The 16,686-nt window shown below is 36.3% G+C and overlaps 1 protein-coding gene across 1 annotated transcript in view; it reads left to right on the top strand.

The window, feature by feature from the left end:
- Positions 1–2,216: 2,216 nt before the first annotated feature.
- The window catches only part of zgc:92360 (arf-GAP with dual PH domain-containing protein 1), a gene marked incomplete at its 5' end in the record, with an annotated part of 33,792 nt that continues 19,322 nt past the window's right edge, over positions 2,217–16,686 (top strand). Inside the window, 10 exon segments of the mRNA XM_014015496.1 lie at positions 2,217–2,640; positions 5,938–6,068; positions 6,845–6,936; positions 9,849–9,931; positions 10,017–10,129; positions 11,672–11,818; positions 12,437–12,520; positions 12,623–12,685; positions 14,332–14,403; positions 16,289–16,520. Coding sequence (XP_013870950.1) covers positions 2,301–2,640; positions 5,938–6,068; positions 6,845–6,936; positions 9,849–9,931; positions 10,017–10,129; positions 11,672–11,818; positions 12,437–12,520; positions 12,623–12,685; positions 14,332–14,403; positions 16,289–16,520 — 1,357 coding nt within the window.

Raw genomic sequence — 16,686 nt, 5'->3', positions numbered from 1 at the left:
CTGCATGAGTGTGTTATATGAAGATCTGACATGTATCAGTGTCAGTACTACAGTAAGAGGCCCTGACCACAATCGTGAGCATTTTTTTTTTTTAGGATTTCATGTTTTTGATGGTGGTGATCTTCTACAGCTCTGACAACCACACTTCCACAACACAGAGCAAATGATTCATTAGGACAAAAAAAAAATGGAGAGCTGTTGCCATCTACTGGACAAACTTGGCACAGCTGCATTCAATGTGATGAAAGACAAACTACATTTTCCTCAATAATGCTGTTTTTCTTCCACATTTATATTTTTTTCCTTTGGTTTTGGGTTTTTAACTCAAAGCTTGTTAAAACTTTTTCATCTGCACCATTGCTTTTTTCTTACAAAACAGCATGTCTGCATGCAGTCAGCACAACTTAAGCTTGTCATGCAGGACATGACAAATCCAAATAAAACTGTAAAAAAAAAAAAAACAACAACAACCGTACTTCTGTTTTGTAGATGAAAGTGCTTCTGTTGCCATCTAAGAAGCTCTCTCAGTTCAGAAGTGGACAGGGTGGAGATCTGAGCTTTAAACTGCATTAGATGTTTTGCAAGTTAAGTYCATGCAGATTAAACTCACTCCTTTTCCATTAGAGAGTGGTTAGGGTCTTTGTTTGCCTGGCTCACTGGAGATACATTTTGGTCACATGCATGAAGATATAAATTAGAGGGAAATGACTGGAAATGCTTAATTAATGGGTTAATGGTCCATTGCAGGAAAGTTAAAGTTTGAGACCTCCTCCTCTGTTTAAAGAAAGCTTCTTTGTGGGAAGTGAAAGGTCTTTATCTAGAGCATGTGTGACCCACCTTTTTAACTTAATTTAATATAAAACAGATGTTATATCAATTGTAAGCTTTAAATTTGCAATGCAATGCAACAAAATAAACTAATTTAAAAGGTGGAAGATAGCAATATTTGTCTGGCCCCTGAGCTGTTGTCATTGGATAATGGTCCCCTGAAAAATTTAGTTGAATTGCCCTTAATGTTCTGAACTGTAATTTCATTGTGCTCTGTACAATGGCAATAAAGGTCTATCTTATCTTATCTTATCTTATCTTATCTTATCTTATCTTATCTTATCTTATCTTATCTTATCTTATCTTAGTGTCTCAAATTAAGATGCATTAAAACCAGAATTGACCATAAACTACATCTCCCATAATGCATGTTGAGTATGCACATAAATTCCCTGTCGCAAAGTGGGAGAGTTCAGAATTTTGAGGGTAACTAAAATGCTCATGTGGAAAATGAGTTTGACTCYCCTGATCTTCAGAACAAGTCTAGTCAATTTGTTTAAAAAATACATTAAAAATTGGATTCAAAACTATTAACTCGTGTTTTAAACTCTCCTCTTAAAACAAAGCATTTTGCATAAAACAAAACCACTTCAAGCAAAAATAAAACCAACAAAAAATAACCAAAACAAACAAATATACGGAACACGATGTACACAGATGCAAACTTACTTAGCRTTACAAAATACATGAATTACTCTTGCCTATGATTAGTTAAAAACGACACTTAATTTTCAAAGTCCTTTTAGATTTCTTAAATTTTCTTTTCCCATCATCATCCCTCATGAGAATCTTGAAATGCAAATATAGTAGTAGAAATGTTACTTTTGACATGTTTGCCTATTCTGAGTGGCTGAAATGTCATGTTAAGAGGAAATGTATGTATCACTGACACCTAATTTGTTATAAAACACATAACYTTAGTGAGGAGTGAGTTTGGAATATGGTAAATCAGGCCACAGTTCTGCACAAGAGTGTTGACATGTGAAAAAAAAAATAGGCAGCACTTTAATTTTGCATTTAGTTATTTTATCTTCCTTAGCAATCAATTATATTTTGATATAATACACTTAAATGTATTGTAGGCCTATGCTTTCCGCATAAATTATGCAACCTAGATAAATGCTTATAATGCTTTTGCCGGCACCACCAGTTTTGGTTGTTGTTTTGTTTGTTTTTATTTTGTTTGAAACATGCCACCCAAAAATGCCTGACATAATCATCACTCAGAGAATAAATGAACACATGTTGAAGCGATGAAAGGCTTTCACCGTGCTTTCCAAAATAAAAAGCCCTATTATTTGCATAGGCTACTGTACAGCTGCTGTTTTGCGCGCTAACCTCATATTATGCGGAAAAGCAAGTTAGAACAACCTCTGCTTTTCACTTCCGCACCTCCTCCTTCCCTCAGCTCGACACAATGCGGGACGAGTGTTCTTTGATTCGGCTGTGAAACGACACGAGCCAGGGACTGTATGAAAGCTGTAAACTTTGGAGCATTTAATGATCTGAATAAGAAAACTGAAGAGTCTGAGTTATTCCGGTGTAGTGCGAAATTCGGCTCGCCTGTGTCGGTGCGTTGCGGGCGCATCCAGGCCTACCTGTGCGGACTTGTCGCGCACCCCAAGGTGSTGGAGCGAAGCCCACGTAGGCACACGCCTTTCCGCCCTGCCTCTCTCTCTCTCTCTCTCTTTCTCTCTCCTTCACGGATAAAGCCTCACTCTACAATGTCGGCAAATGAGCGAGTGATCCGAGTCCTGAAAGAGATCCTGCAGAAATCTGGAAACAGCGTGTGCGCAGACTGCGGCGCGAAGGGTAGGCTGAAGAAAAAAACTTTTTATAGATGGAAAATTGATAGCTACGAGGAGTGCTGGATAATCTGTATTTAGGATGAGGCCGAGGGATTACGAAATTGCATGTGAGCCACGAGCGCAGCAGTTAAAAAAAGCAATGTAGTTTTGTTTATACCAGTCATATGACTGTCAAAACCAGTTAGAAGTGACAGCTTACAGAGATTTCTGACTGAAGAAATCATTCTCTTTAGTTTTTTATAGGTTTCACTTAAAGTGAGTGACAAGACAGGAGGAGGAGCTTCTCTCAGGTGAAACTGCTGTTCAGGTGGAAACTTCAACAAGTGGGCTGCAAATTAGTTACCCACTTGATCCATCTGAGCTTAAAACTTGAACTGTAGATTATTAATTAGACTAATTAAAAAAAGTCCCCATTTAGTTAAAAAATAGTTGGGGACATGTTGAATTAGTTCTATTTTGTAAATTGCCACATAATGTAGCTGCAAGTACATAAAAAACCTGCAACTATGTTATACACTTTTAGTTACGGTTGTATTTGTATTTGAAAAAAAAAGTTGTATTTATTTTTGTTCAGTTAAAATGTTTCCATTACTTTTAACGCCTAGCTGGAAAATTATTCTTTGCAGGCTAACTCCTGCTTGATAGCATTTTTGTCTTAGCAATTGTTTTTGAGTTCATTACTTTTGATATCCACATGCTACGGAGCCCGCAAGGGGACACGGGGGGATTTTTTTCCTTTTGCGTTCCCACGCAATACCTTTGCGTTCCCTCGCAATACTTTTGCGTTCCCTCGCAATACTGTTGCGTTCCCTCGCAATATTTTTGCGTTCCCTCACAATACTTTTGTGTTCCCTCACAATACCTTTGCGTTCCCTCACAATACTTTTGCGTTCCCTCACAATACTTTTGTGTTCCCTCGCAATACCTTTGCGTTCCCTCGCAATACTTTTGCGTTCCCTCGCAATACTGTTGCGTTCCCTCGCAATACTTTTGCGTTCCCTCACAATACTTTTGCGTTCTCTCACAATACCTTTGCGTTCCCTCACAATACTTTTGCGTTCCCACGCAATATTTTTGCGTTCCCTCGCAATACTTTTGCGTTCCTTCGCAATATTTTTGCGTTCCCTCGCAATACTGTTGCGTTCCCTCGCAATACTTTTGCGTTCCCTCACAATACTTTTGCGTTCTCTCACAATACCTTTGCGTTCCCTCACAATACTTTTGCGTTCCCACGCAATATTTTTGCGTTCCCTCGCAATACTTTTGCGTTCCCTCGCAATACCTTTGCATTCCCTCGCAATAATTTTGCATTCATTCGCAATAATTTTGCGTTCCCACGCAATACTTTTGCGTTCCCTCGCAATACCTTTGCGTTCCCTCGCAATACTTTTGTATTCCCACGCAATATTGTTTTGCGTTCGCACGCAAAAGATTGTTTTTGTATATGAACTGAATTAAATCAGACTTTTATTTTGAAATATCTGGTTACCAAAACAGGATGTGTCACCACAAGTTCTTGAAACTGACATTGATGTTGCATGGCTGTACTGTGTTAAAATATCGGCATATGTCATACTTCCATGTGTGGTTGTGTAATATATTCATTCTGAAGCTGAATTAAAGCAGTAGGCTAACTCACTAATGGTGAACATGTGAGTTTGTTAATAAACGGGCAGGCACAACGGTGATAAACTACTTTTGCGAGGGAATGCAAAAGGTATTGCGAGGTAAYGCAAAAGTATTGTGAGGTAACGCAATACTATTGCGTGGGAACGCAAAAGAAAAAAAAATCTYCCATGTCCCCTCGCGGGCTCCGTAACATCCCTCTGTTTGTTTCAAACAGGGGTGTCCAARATCCGGCTCACGAGCCATATGCAGCCCTCAGAGGGATTTTGTGTGGCCTGCGACGGCAGTTTAAAGTCATAATAGCTTTCAAAATGTGTAACATATTAGTATACTTTTTTCATTGACATATTGTGTTTACTTGTTACTGAACAATATAAAATAAAGTGTCATAAAATACACTTTCTAATTAAAAAATGGTTTGTGGATCTCAAGTACTCTAAATGTGACAATTATTTGACACTGACCCTGCATCTTTAATGTTGCAATTTGGATTTGAAGCTAATGGTTTTCCCATTTGTTCTAAAAGTTAACAGATTTCTTGATTTCTAAATTTCTATTTCTTATTTTGTGCAATAAAAGTACTAAAGCAAATGCTACATAAAGCCAGAACATTGCCACTAAACTAGAAAAGTTAGTAAATGCATACCCTGGGGATGTGTAACCTTGCCGCGTTATCTCTAATCATGATATGAGGAGCTGAATGGGTGTTGGCTGAATTTCTGTGCCTCAAAGACAACTTTTACTGCCTACCACCAAGGTTCAGCAAACCTGCCTGCTCATATTCAGTTTTTCTGCTTGATCAAAGTGACTTACTTTGTCTTTTTTTTTCCGCCTTGCGAATGAGTTTATTTTATTCTTCTAGTTATTTTCAGACACTATTGTGGAAAATAATAAATTGGATATTAGTATTAACCAGCCAGCCATATCAGAATTCTAATCTGCCCTTTACACTTAAAAAATAAATAAATAAAATAAATGTCCTTTCTGCTTAGGCACTGATAATTTGAACTGATAAGACCAAGAGACACTTTCATGCACACARACCCTGTTTACCCGCATTCTGCCAAGAGGTTGCCAGGAATATAAGAGAGGTGTGGTTAGAACAAAGAAAAGGGTTCTCATTTATTTAGGCTGGGAGAGAGAAAGAAACAGATAAATGAAGTATTTCACCCTTTGTGTAAGAACGGTTCAAGTCAGACTCAATGAATGAAAGGCTTAYATTGATTTATTAAAGGCTTTTTTTCACCAAGACTTGAATTACTTGCTTTCAACTAATGGTTAGAACCAAAAAAATGCTTTTGCAATGATCTTTTGAAACCATGTACTAATTATTTAAAAATATATGAGCCTATTACCTGTAATTTTAATTCAACAACCAATCACATTGTGATTTTTCACACATAAGACATATTATGTCATATGAAATGTAAGTCCTGTTGGATCCCATTTCATTTTTTGACTTTTTTAACTTAAAAATAACTACTAAATGAAAAAGGCTTCAATCTTCTTAATCTAAAACACAGATGTTTGAAACTAAATGTAAGCATTTTTCAGCACACTTTGCCATCACCATCGTTCAATCCARCTTTTTATTCATGTTATTTTCAAACTCTATCTCTCCTCTTGTCCTCGGATCTCTATACCAAGTTTATTTCCTCTGATTTGGCCTCTGCAGGACCTGAGTGGGGATCATGCTCCCTGGGGGTGTTCATCTGCCTGGATTGCTCTGGAATCCACCGTAATTTCCCAGACATCAGCAAAGTCAAGTCAGTGAGACTGTCCCACTGGGAAGACCATGAGATGCAGGTGAGTTTATCGGCTTTATTCAACTTGCTTCAATACACAAGTGTGCACATATTGTACTGTAATGTATGTAGTATCTTTAATGAAACCCTCACTAATGTTGCACATTACTAATTGTGGCCTTATGTCATGACCAAAATTTTTTTTTGTTATTTGTTTGTTTGTTTGTTTGCTTTTCTCCAAAATCAACCTTTAGTAAAATTTAAGAATAATAATATATTTGTTTATTTTATATACACTCTGCATGTTAATGTTGAGGCCATTTATAATTTGTAACCTATGACTGAAAATGTGCATTTGCAACCACAATAAACCGGCCACTTCAGAATGTCATCACTGTAGTCAGTGAAGCAGAGCAATAACCTAAACTCAGAAACACAGAGTAAAAAAAAAAAAACACAACTTTTTTTAACACTTTGGCTTTGATCATTAAAAATTATTGTACATTATATAGGCTTAGAAGCATCTGCATCTTATGCATTTCAAAATAGTGTATTATTATTATTTTTACTTTTGTTCATCCCTGCATTTCCCCCTCTAGTGTACTGGCCTCACAGAAATTAGAAAACAAATTGTTTTCCTTACAAATCTTTATTTACTGGCGGTCTTGGCCCCCATTTTTAGTTCCCTCTAACATCATTAAATGTTTATTTAGAAATTTTGTTCCACATAAGAGATGTGTGCCATGGCTGTAAAACAGCTTATTGCTGGACCAAGCTGTTATTCATCCTCAGATAAGCTGTTAATTTCATGTATGTGTGTGTCCATGTGTGTGTTAGTTCATGGCTGAGAATGGCAACGAGCTAATGAAGAAGAAGTATGAGGCTCATGTTCCAGTCTACTACTACAAACCTACTCACAAAGACTGCCAGTGAGTACCCACAGCTACACACACACAAAGTCATATAGAACTAGAAATGGGTTTTTACGATGTAAAAACAAATGTACATTGCCTTGCTGCATGCCTTTGCCTGCAGCAGTGGATTTGCAGAATGAACTGACCAAGTTGAAATATGTTTTCTTTACCAGCTTGTGCCTGTCGAGTCAGCAGGTGTTTGAAATGAGGGTAACTGTGTGACAATATGAAGTTTGAAGAGATTTTTTGTTAAAGTTGCAGCAAATGGGATTCAAACCCTGATCGCCCACACAAAAGTCCATGGCATCCACCTTGAGACCATTGGAGCTGTGGGAAGGTGCAGTTCCAGTATAATTTTTTTCTGTGTGCAGAAAAAGGCACCATTGCCAATGACAGACGTTGACACAGAACTGCAATATATTACAACAATAAAGCAATATTATGTACGATGTAAATGCTTACAAAACAATATTATTGTAAAACATTGAAATACAAACATTTTAGTATAGTAAACACTGAACTACGGAGATTAAAGATATTATAAAACTATGGTACAGTACAACGTTGAGTAGACACAGCAGAGGGCAGTATTGGACCAACACAAGGCTCCATTGACTCCCAAATTTAATGTATTAAATTTTAATATTTCAAAAACTATAAGTTGTACAGGCACTAAAAGGCATAGCCATCATTTGGCACAGGTGCTTTACAGATATAAATTACAATGGTAGCTCTAGGACAAAGTATGCAGGAGGAGAAGCGTTCCAAAGTGGAGATGATGTTTTTGAAATTGTGCTGTTAGGTCAAGTAGAAGCAGAGTTATGGTAAAAAGTGTACCCCACACTTTATTTTAATAAAAAATATGGTCCTGTTTGATGCGCATAATCATCTTTTATATGACCAAAGCCGAAAGTTATTTGTCCAGCAGCAAAAGATCTACAAAACAAAGGGAAGAATAAAAAGATGCAAGCAGCTCTCAGTAGGTTTGGGAGGGGGACCTGCTCCAGAACCGTGCTTATTGGGCCGACCGAACCAAGCGTCAGTTCTGAGCTCTGGAGAACAGAGAAGGATGTTTATGTTCCAGCCACAGACAACACCTGGACTCCGGGTAGACCCACTTTGCTCTCAAAGTTAATGAAAGTAATAATCTATCATTTTAGCCACATAAGCTTCAGTAAAGAAAAGTAAAGAATCGGAGAAAAATCATAAATTCTAAATGTAAATAATTTATAATCATAGTAAATTAATAATAGTTTTACACCTAAAAACATTTCTATTCTTTTCAGCAGCCTTTTGTTTCGTTACATTTTATTAAAAATATGCCCAAGCTTATTAATGTATGAGAAATCCACATTATTTTTTTAATTCAGTCAGTATTTAATACGGGTGGGTAAATTAATTGTTAAAATATCATGATGTGCTTTAAATTCAGCATATTATTAATGATTATCCCTTCATGTTGTGGAAAAACCCTCTTGATTCAAGAGAAAACTCAGTTTTTTTAAGAAAATGGTCACTGATAAATTCAATCAACGTTAGGTAATTCATTAATTGATAACTTACATCCCTAATATTAATACTAGATGTATATTTATTTAACAAAGTGTAGCAAAGGTTTGTCTCTCTTTTAAGTCTTGACGTTTTTTCCTCCAAAGGCCTCAGTTTTTTCTCTCTGAAATCAGTTTTTAGTTCATCATAAATATCAGCTGTATAGTATACTATATTATTCTATCAGTTTAAAACAGGCCATTTGTGGATTTTAATGAGCAAAATAGTTTATATTTGGAACCAGACTTTTTGAAGCAGTCACAGTGCGAGGGGYGGGGTACACCGTGGACAGGTCGCAAGTCCATCACGTGAAATATAAATTACAGTTTCCACATAGGTTCTGTTTGTTTTGTTGAGTAGTTTGTCTATAAATATCAGTCATGAGGTTTTGAATGTTCAAATATTTTTAGCTACAACAAAGATCCTAAATTGCCCTTTTTAAACATAAAAACCTTCATAATTTGCATGTTGATGCTTGGTGATAAAGGCCTTGTCACACTACTTATGCCAACTTATGAAATATTTTTATGTCTAAATTGCTAATAAAACTTATATGTTTGATCAATTTGTTAGATTTACAGTATTTACATGCCGAAAAGAAGCTTCCAGGTGATTTATTTTTTAATTCCAGCTTCAATGTAGACGTCTTTAAAACGTTCATAAGTTGGGATAAATTGTCTAGTGATAAAGGCCTTGTCACACTACTTATGCCAACTTATGAAATATTTTTATGTCTAAATTGCTAATAAAACTTATATGTTTGATAAATTTGTTAGATTTACAGTATTTACATGCCGAAAAGAAGCTTCCAGTTGATTTATTTTTTAATTCCAGCTTCAATGTAGACGTCTTTAAAACGTTCATAAGTTGGGATAAATTGTCTAGTGTGACAGGACCTTAAAGGTTGACACCGGAATGGTGATTTTACAGTTGTGTTGTTAAATTCAAAATAATATTTAAATTAATATATCACAGGTAACCCTCTGCTCAGAACAAAATTATTAAACTGCATTTTTCTTGATGTGCTTGATAGAGTGACCTCTGCCTTTTTAAATAGTTTTTTGTAGTATTATCAACATACTGTATATGCAAACAAAAAATGTGCGTGTGTGTGTGCGCGTGCGCGCGCGTGTGTGTGTGTGTGTGTGTGTGTTGGTAAATTTCCTATTTTTGCACTCTGGATACGCCCAGGCTTGGTCACATTGTTAGGGCATGTCTGTCTGCGTAGTTTGAAGCCTAGTTTTGGACTCTTAAAAGACTTCAGTACAGCTGCACCACTGCAGCAAAGTTAACATTCTGCTAATCTGTTTACATTGTGTTTCAATGTAATTCAGACTTATATTGGGTGATTTATTTAAAATTTGCTGTCTTTTATCCAGAGTTCTCAGGGAGCAGTGGATTAGAGCCAAGTATGAGAGAAAAGAGTTTTCCGAGCCGGAAAAAGTCCCGGTTTACGAAGAAGGTGAGTATGTAGAAATGCAGTAACATGTTTAAAATAAAGCGCCTTCCCTGCAAATCACTAATATGTACTTGTTTCGATTCTGTAGGAGGTAGAGATGGCATGTTGATGAAGAGAGGGCGGGACAACGGACAGTTCCTGAGCAGGCGATTTGTCCTTTCCGAGAGAGAGGGAACGCTAAAATATTTCACAAAATATGACGTAAGCAGCTGTTAGTGACATTTTTGACAGCTTACACGTAGAGAAAACAATTTATGCACGGTTAGCCCACTTCACAAACACAAACAACTCTAATATCTATGTTGAGCAGTCCTTGAAGACATGAAGTTTATTGCAGACATCTATAATCATGCATATTCAACTATTTTAACTCCATTACATCAGCATTATAAAAAGGTAAATGAGTCTTTGCTTATTAAAATTCAAATTTGTTTTGCACCTTACATTGTCCACAAAGTGTCTTTTAAATAACAGTGTCAGTCTGGTCTAACTGACTTCTTCTAAATCAATTTGTTCCACCTTTTTCTACTGATATTTTATCCCAAGAGTCATTATATTAATTAGCACAACAGAGACAAATGTAATGCGCATTAAATCTCCTTTGAAATAGCCATAGCTGTTTTGTTTTTTTCCCCCCCTCTTATAGTCAGTGACAGAAGAAATATACAAATGTAGAATTTTTTTTTATCATTAAAATTCATATTAGGGCACTAAAACACTACACCCACAAATAATTAGTTTTGGTTCTAAAAATGATAGTTGTCAGTGATGCAGAGGAGTGTATAGATGTTTGTCTTAATTAGTATTTTTTATGGTTTGACAGTCATAAAACATGCAAAAAATAAATATCTGAGCGTAAATATTTGAAAAGAAAACGCTAACTATGATAGTGTACATGGAAAAGTTTCATGTGTCAATTACTTTTTTGTTTTTGTTTTTTCCAAGGATAAGAAATGCTCAGTATGCTTGCACAAACAATTTAACATTACTACATTTGCAGATATATTAGTTCTCCTAACATAAATTATTGGGATACTGAGTAGCACATACAATAAAGCAGGGCTATTCAACAGGTGGCCCGTGGGCTGTATCAAGCCTACAGGTGACTTCCATCTGGTCTGCCTATTTATTTATTTATTTATTTATTTATTTATTTATTTATTTATTTATTTATTTATTTATTTATTTATTTATTTATTTATTTTTACTTATTTGAATGTAAAAAAGATTTCAAATTACTGGCAAATTTTACAATAATAATTTAATGCAACAAAATAAACACATTTGCAAGGTAAAATATAATAATACCCGGTACCTATTCTTTTACATAATGCAGTGTTTCCCCTACCATAATGGGGCAAGCCAACCCACCCCAATGTCTGACCCCTGAGCTTTTGGCTTTGTGTAACTGTGCTCCCCTGAGCTATTTAGCTGAACAACCCTGCACTAAAGGTTCAAATGTTTATGTGGTTTAGGCTCCATTGTGCAAGATTTTGTGTTGTGAAGTTGCAAAGCTGGCAACTGACAGCAACTTATCTTCTTTATGTAGTGTGTGTGGAAAGGGCTACAAAGACTTTTTAATTTCACTGACAACAGAAATAATAAGCAATTATCGATATGACTTTAAAATGTGAAACTGTCATATTACATCCATCAGACTCAAGTTATTGAAAAACATTTTGAAAAACAAACCTATCCCTCGCCCTTACATTTTACACAGTTATCTGTTCATTYTCTGTTCAGGCTAAAGAGCCCAAAGCAGTGATCAAGGTGGACACCATAAATGCAACATTCCAGCCAAAGAAGATCGGAAACCCCAACGGTCTGCAGATCACCTACCTCAAAGACTACAGCACACGTAACATCTTTGTCTAYCATGACAATGGCAAGGTGTGCATCTCCAAACAGTTTTTTGTGTGTGCGTGTGTTGTCATTTGTCTATAAATTATACAGATGTGATCTGTTGTGGGAGAGTCTCTAAACCTTTAGCAGATCATTTGTTTTAGTTTACTGGTAGACTCCATAACCGGATGACATTCAAGCGTCACATTTGTCATTCCCTGTCATTCATAAACACAGTGAGAAGTTCGGATTTCTTCAACAGATTTATTAGTACCGGTTCGAGACTCGAGAGTCTGCGACGGAACCACATCACAGGAGAGTAATTACCTGCCAGTCTACTGCAAAAAAATGTGGATACACGCCAGCTGGCGTGAACATTTAGAGCAAAAGCCCTGTAATTTCTTCTTTGTGTTTCTGGTTTCATCTCAGAGCGCAGTACATCAAAACTGACACGATGACTTTAATTTCCGGACTAAAACATCACAGCTTTAAAAGTCTGAATGAAAGTTTAGATTTGTAACTTTGGTTGTATTTTTCCTAAAAAGATGTAGTCACTTTCTGTTAGAATTTGCCAAATATATTTTATAAATTATTGCTGGAAAATGTTTTAGTTTTTGTCACCAAGATTTATTGAATACTCTAACATAACGTCTTTGTTTTCTTTAGGAGATTGTAGACTGGTTTAATTCAATTCGGGCAGTTCAGCTTCACTACCTAAAGGTGGCTTTCCCTGGGGCAAGTGATGCTGAGGTGAAGACACAAACCTACCAGAATTATGCATTTGGATTCATTTTCTGGCAGGCTAATACTGGAAACAGATCACAACACTGAAAAAATGTATTCTCCTTTCAGCTAGTACCCAGGCTCACTCGGAACTTTCTCAAGGAAGGATACATGGAAAAAACAGGTCCCAGAGTAAGTAAATCTGTACATGCAAACAAGTACATGAACAATGTATCAGTTTCTTTTAAAAGATTTAAATACTTATCTGAACAAACTGTTGTAAAGTAATGAAGCCTGGAAGTTATTTTTATATTTTAATCTTCTGTCTTTTTTTACTGTAAAAAAAGACAAAAAAATAGAAACTGCATTAGGGATCATTTTCCTTTCCTTTTTTTAAAGTGAATTAATGTTTAATTTTAGCTTTGCTAATGCAGATTTATTTAGGGCTGCAGAAATATTTTCATTTAAAAGAGATATATCATGATTTTAAATCATTTTTCACATTTTTAAAGTGAAACTGTGATGCTTTGGTCTAAATACCTGCTTATTTTAACTCCACAAGCCCCTCTTTCACCCATTTTCTGAGATGTGTCTCAGATCAACTCGTTTTGAGGCTGTCTCTTAAAATGTAAACTACTGTAGGTGCCCCCCACCCCCCGGTTCCAGAGCGGTTCATTCCAGTTTGATAGAGGGGTTTCTGACTATATAGCGGCACGTAAATGTTTTATTTACAAACTGAATAAAATATGTTAACAACAGAAGACTTGTCCATCCAACCTAATATGTTGGAGCCAGAGTCTGACCCAGAACCAGAGAAGAATGATAATGTCTCAATTGTAGTTAGTAAATCGAGATGTTCTGTCACAAATAATTTAACATAATAGTCCAGAAAATGTCATAAAAAATAGAGAAAACTGAACGATCAAAAAAATGACCCAAACAGAATATTAAGATATTTATGCAGGACCAGGAGAGACTCCATTTAACTTTTCCACACTCCTAAACACTCCAAATACACAAYAAAATGCATTTAATGGTTTAAAAAAAGGATTTTGCATGTGTCCCCTTTGAAGTCAATCAAGTGTGTCTTTTTTAGTGTTTGTGTACTCAATAATTCTGAACTTCGTGAATTTGACTATGGTTGCTTTTGAAAAAAACAACTTTTTTTTAATGTCTGGAAGACAGAAAATGCAGAGCCAGTTGAGGTAAACATTTTACATTGCAAATGTTTTTAATCTATCAGGAATTCTTGCTGTTTGAGACTACAAGAGGAAATGAKTATGGTTTTCCTTGCAATTTTCAGTCACGTTTGCATTGCTTACTACTCTGCAGCATTTACAGCCCAGTGAATTACTTATTTTAAAAGCAACAAAGACACTTTTTGTTTATTATTACTATATTACATAGAAGTTAGTTTTAATAAGCTGGACATTTACATATCTTCCTTTAATTCCAAATGACTCTATGTTTTTAACTGGGAGATGTAGGGTTAGGCTGCTAAGTTATCAGCAACTAAGATCTCACTGACAGGTTGATTGACAGCTGAATGTACCCACTGTACCTGCTTACCTCCATTTAACCTTCATTCGGTACATCTGAAAGAGTAAACACAAAAGTCAAATGTGCAGTGTAGTTAATATTAATCAGCAGTTGTAAAATATTGTGTTGTCTTTCAACTCTGTCAGCCTGACACAGGTCTTGAACTGGACAGGGATACCTGAAACCTGATTGGACAAAAATGACTACTTCTAATGTGTTCTTCAATATTCTGCTCCAGATCCTGTGTCTACATTCATAAACTTCACTTTCTGCCTGTGTCTTTGTGTTTGTCTCCACAGCAAACAGAAGGGTTCAAGAAACGCTGGTTCACACTGGATCACAGACGACTCATGTACTTCAAAGATCCACTGGTAGGATGTCTCTAAATAGTACTGTGGAAAGTGCAGGGAGAAGGCAAGCATTTATGATGAAGTGCATAATGTTGTGGCTTAGGTGGTAGAGCTGTTGCCTCTCAGCAAGAAGGTCCCTCGATCGAATCCCGGTCCGGGGATCTTTCTGGGGAGAGTTTGCATGTTCTCTCCATACATGGGTGGGTTTTCTCCAGGTACTCCGGCTTCCTCCTACAGACCAAAAACATGACTGTTAATTGGTAACTCTAAATTATCTCTGGTGTGAGTGAGAGAGAGTGAAAGGTCGTCTGTCTCGTGTGTCACTGTGTGACCCTGTGATGACTTGCGACCTGTCCGGGGTGTACCCCGCCCCTCGCACAGTGACTTCTGGATATGGGTACTAGTGACCCCCATGACTTTGAAAGGAAAGAAGCAGGTATAGAAAATGGTTTGATGGATAAATAATGTTGGTAATATAAAATTTCCTTGACTCAGTGTTGAGAGGGTAATATAGAATTTTTCATTTGCAACTTTACGCAGTTATAGTATTTCCTACCTTGAAGCCAAAAGGCTTCTAATGAGAAAACCAAATTGCAATAAATTWTACTGACATTGCTATAGAAATAAAGTGCAGACTTTTGAAATTTCAATCTATTAAGAGGTGTAGATGATTAAGGAAATTCTGAATCAGTAAAAAAGGGGGTTTTACCTAAGGGACTTTTGGTGAAGTCTTTAAAAGGAGGCAGCTGAGATTGCTTTAGTCTTAGCTAACATTGATTCTGATGTAATAGTCTTAGCTAACATTGATTCTGATGTAACAGATGAAGGGAGAGATGCAATAGTTAAAGGTACTAAATGACTGAAAGTTCAGACTTCGCCTCAGAGAGTTGGACTAGGAAAACTGAACCAAGAGAGAAACAGGAAGTCTTGTGAAGTTGAGTGTTATGGGGATATATGGAGGATGCGGCTCAATGAAAAGTAATCTGATAACTTACGTAATAGCTAATTTATGTCTTGACTATTAAATGTGAACTCTAAAATGAAGCTTACTAAAATTAAACAGAAAAAAAACTGTGGATGCCTTTTTTAACTCTTGGTTTTGGCGCCATAAAACAGTGGGGTGTATCGAGGTGTAGAACTCATACTATGGTCCAAAGTCCAGAGAGGAAGCAGCAGACAGGAAAAGCTTAAACTCCCAGTTAGAACTGAACATAGTCTCATTTCAGAACAAAGAAGAAACTGACAGAAACATGGCACGTTGACAACAAAGAAAGCACAAATAAAACAAGGAACCACAGTATATATACTGAAACAAGTGATTATGAACAGGCTGCAGGTGAACCAATTACAAACAGAAACTTGGTGTAACAAGAAGACGGGAAGAMAAACCAAAGTTTCAGGAGATTTACTGAAACTAAATTGTGAAGTAAGAACAGCTCAGGAATACAAATTTCCAGTATGGATAAAGTAAACCTTTAAGAGGTATAGAATGTTTTATTTTTCTGGTTTTAATAATTGACAAGCTGAAGCAAAGCACAGCTGGGGCTGATGGGAAGTGACAGAGGAACAGTATGTTGCCATGACATTCAGCATACGTAAAAAATAAAAACAGACAACGGTAGCAGAAACATTAATGTCTCTGGAACCAATGATTTTATTGTATTTTTTATTTATTTAAAAAAATCTGTAATTTGTTTCTGTAAAATGGTCTACAGTTACTTCAGTTGTTGATTTATAAGTTTACTTTATATTTACTTGTGATTTAATGCTAAATATGCTATTAGCAATCCTTTTTTTAAAGTTAATCTGTTTTATTTGGAACTGCAGACGCCAAACATCATGTTTCAAAACTGCACATCATATTAAGTTGTAACATGACTGAATGTGATTTTTCCTGTGTTTGAAGGATGCGTTTGCTAAAGGTGAAGTGTTCTTAGGGAACGGGGACCTTGGCTACCTTGCGTTTGCTGGTTTGCCCTCTGGCATCCACTGCAATGGTAACTGGCAATATGGCATCACAATAAAAACACCTGAGCGCTGCTTCCTGTTTACCTGTGAGACAGAGGGCGACCAGCAGGAATGGCTGAAACATTTCAATGATGTCATGAGTACTACGATGTCCCCTCAGGAGTACACAAGTAAGAATTCAGAATTTTCACATGGTTATTTATTAGTTTTTAGTGGTTTCATCTACCCATCAATTATTTTGTCCATTTTTGTCCATTTGGGCATTATTTTAATACTAAAAGGAATTTAAAATATTAAAAAAACACATTGATTCATCAACAGAATCAGGTGTAGAAC

This window comes from Austrofundulus limnaeus, unplaced genomic scaffold, assembly GCF_001266775.1.
Source record: "Austrofundulus limnaeus strain Quisiro unplaced genomic scaffold, Austrofundulus_limnaeus-1.0 Scaffold130, whole genome shotgun sequence".
Lineage (NCBI taxonomy): Eukaryota > Metazoa > Chordata > Actinopteri > Cyprinodontiformes > Rivulidae > Austrofundulus > Austrofundulus limnaeus.
Note: the sequence above shows the minus strand (reverse complement) of the source record. Positions and strands in the feature narration are given on the sequence as shown.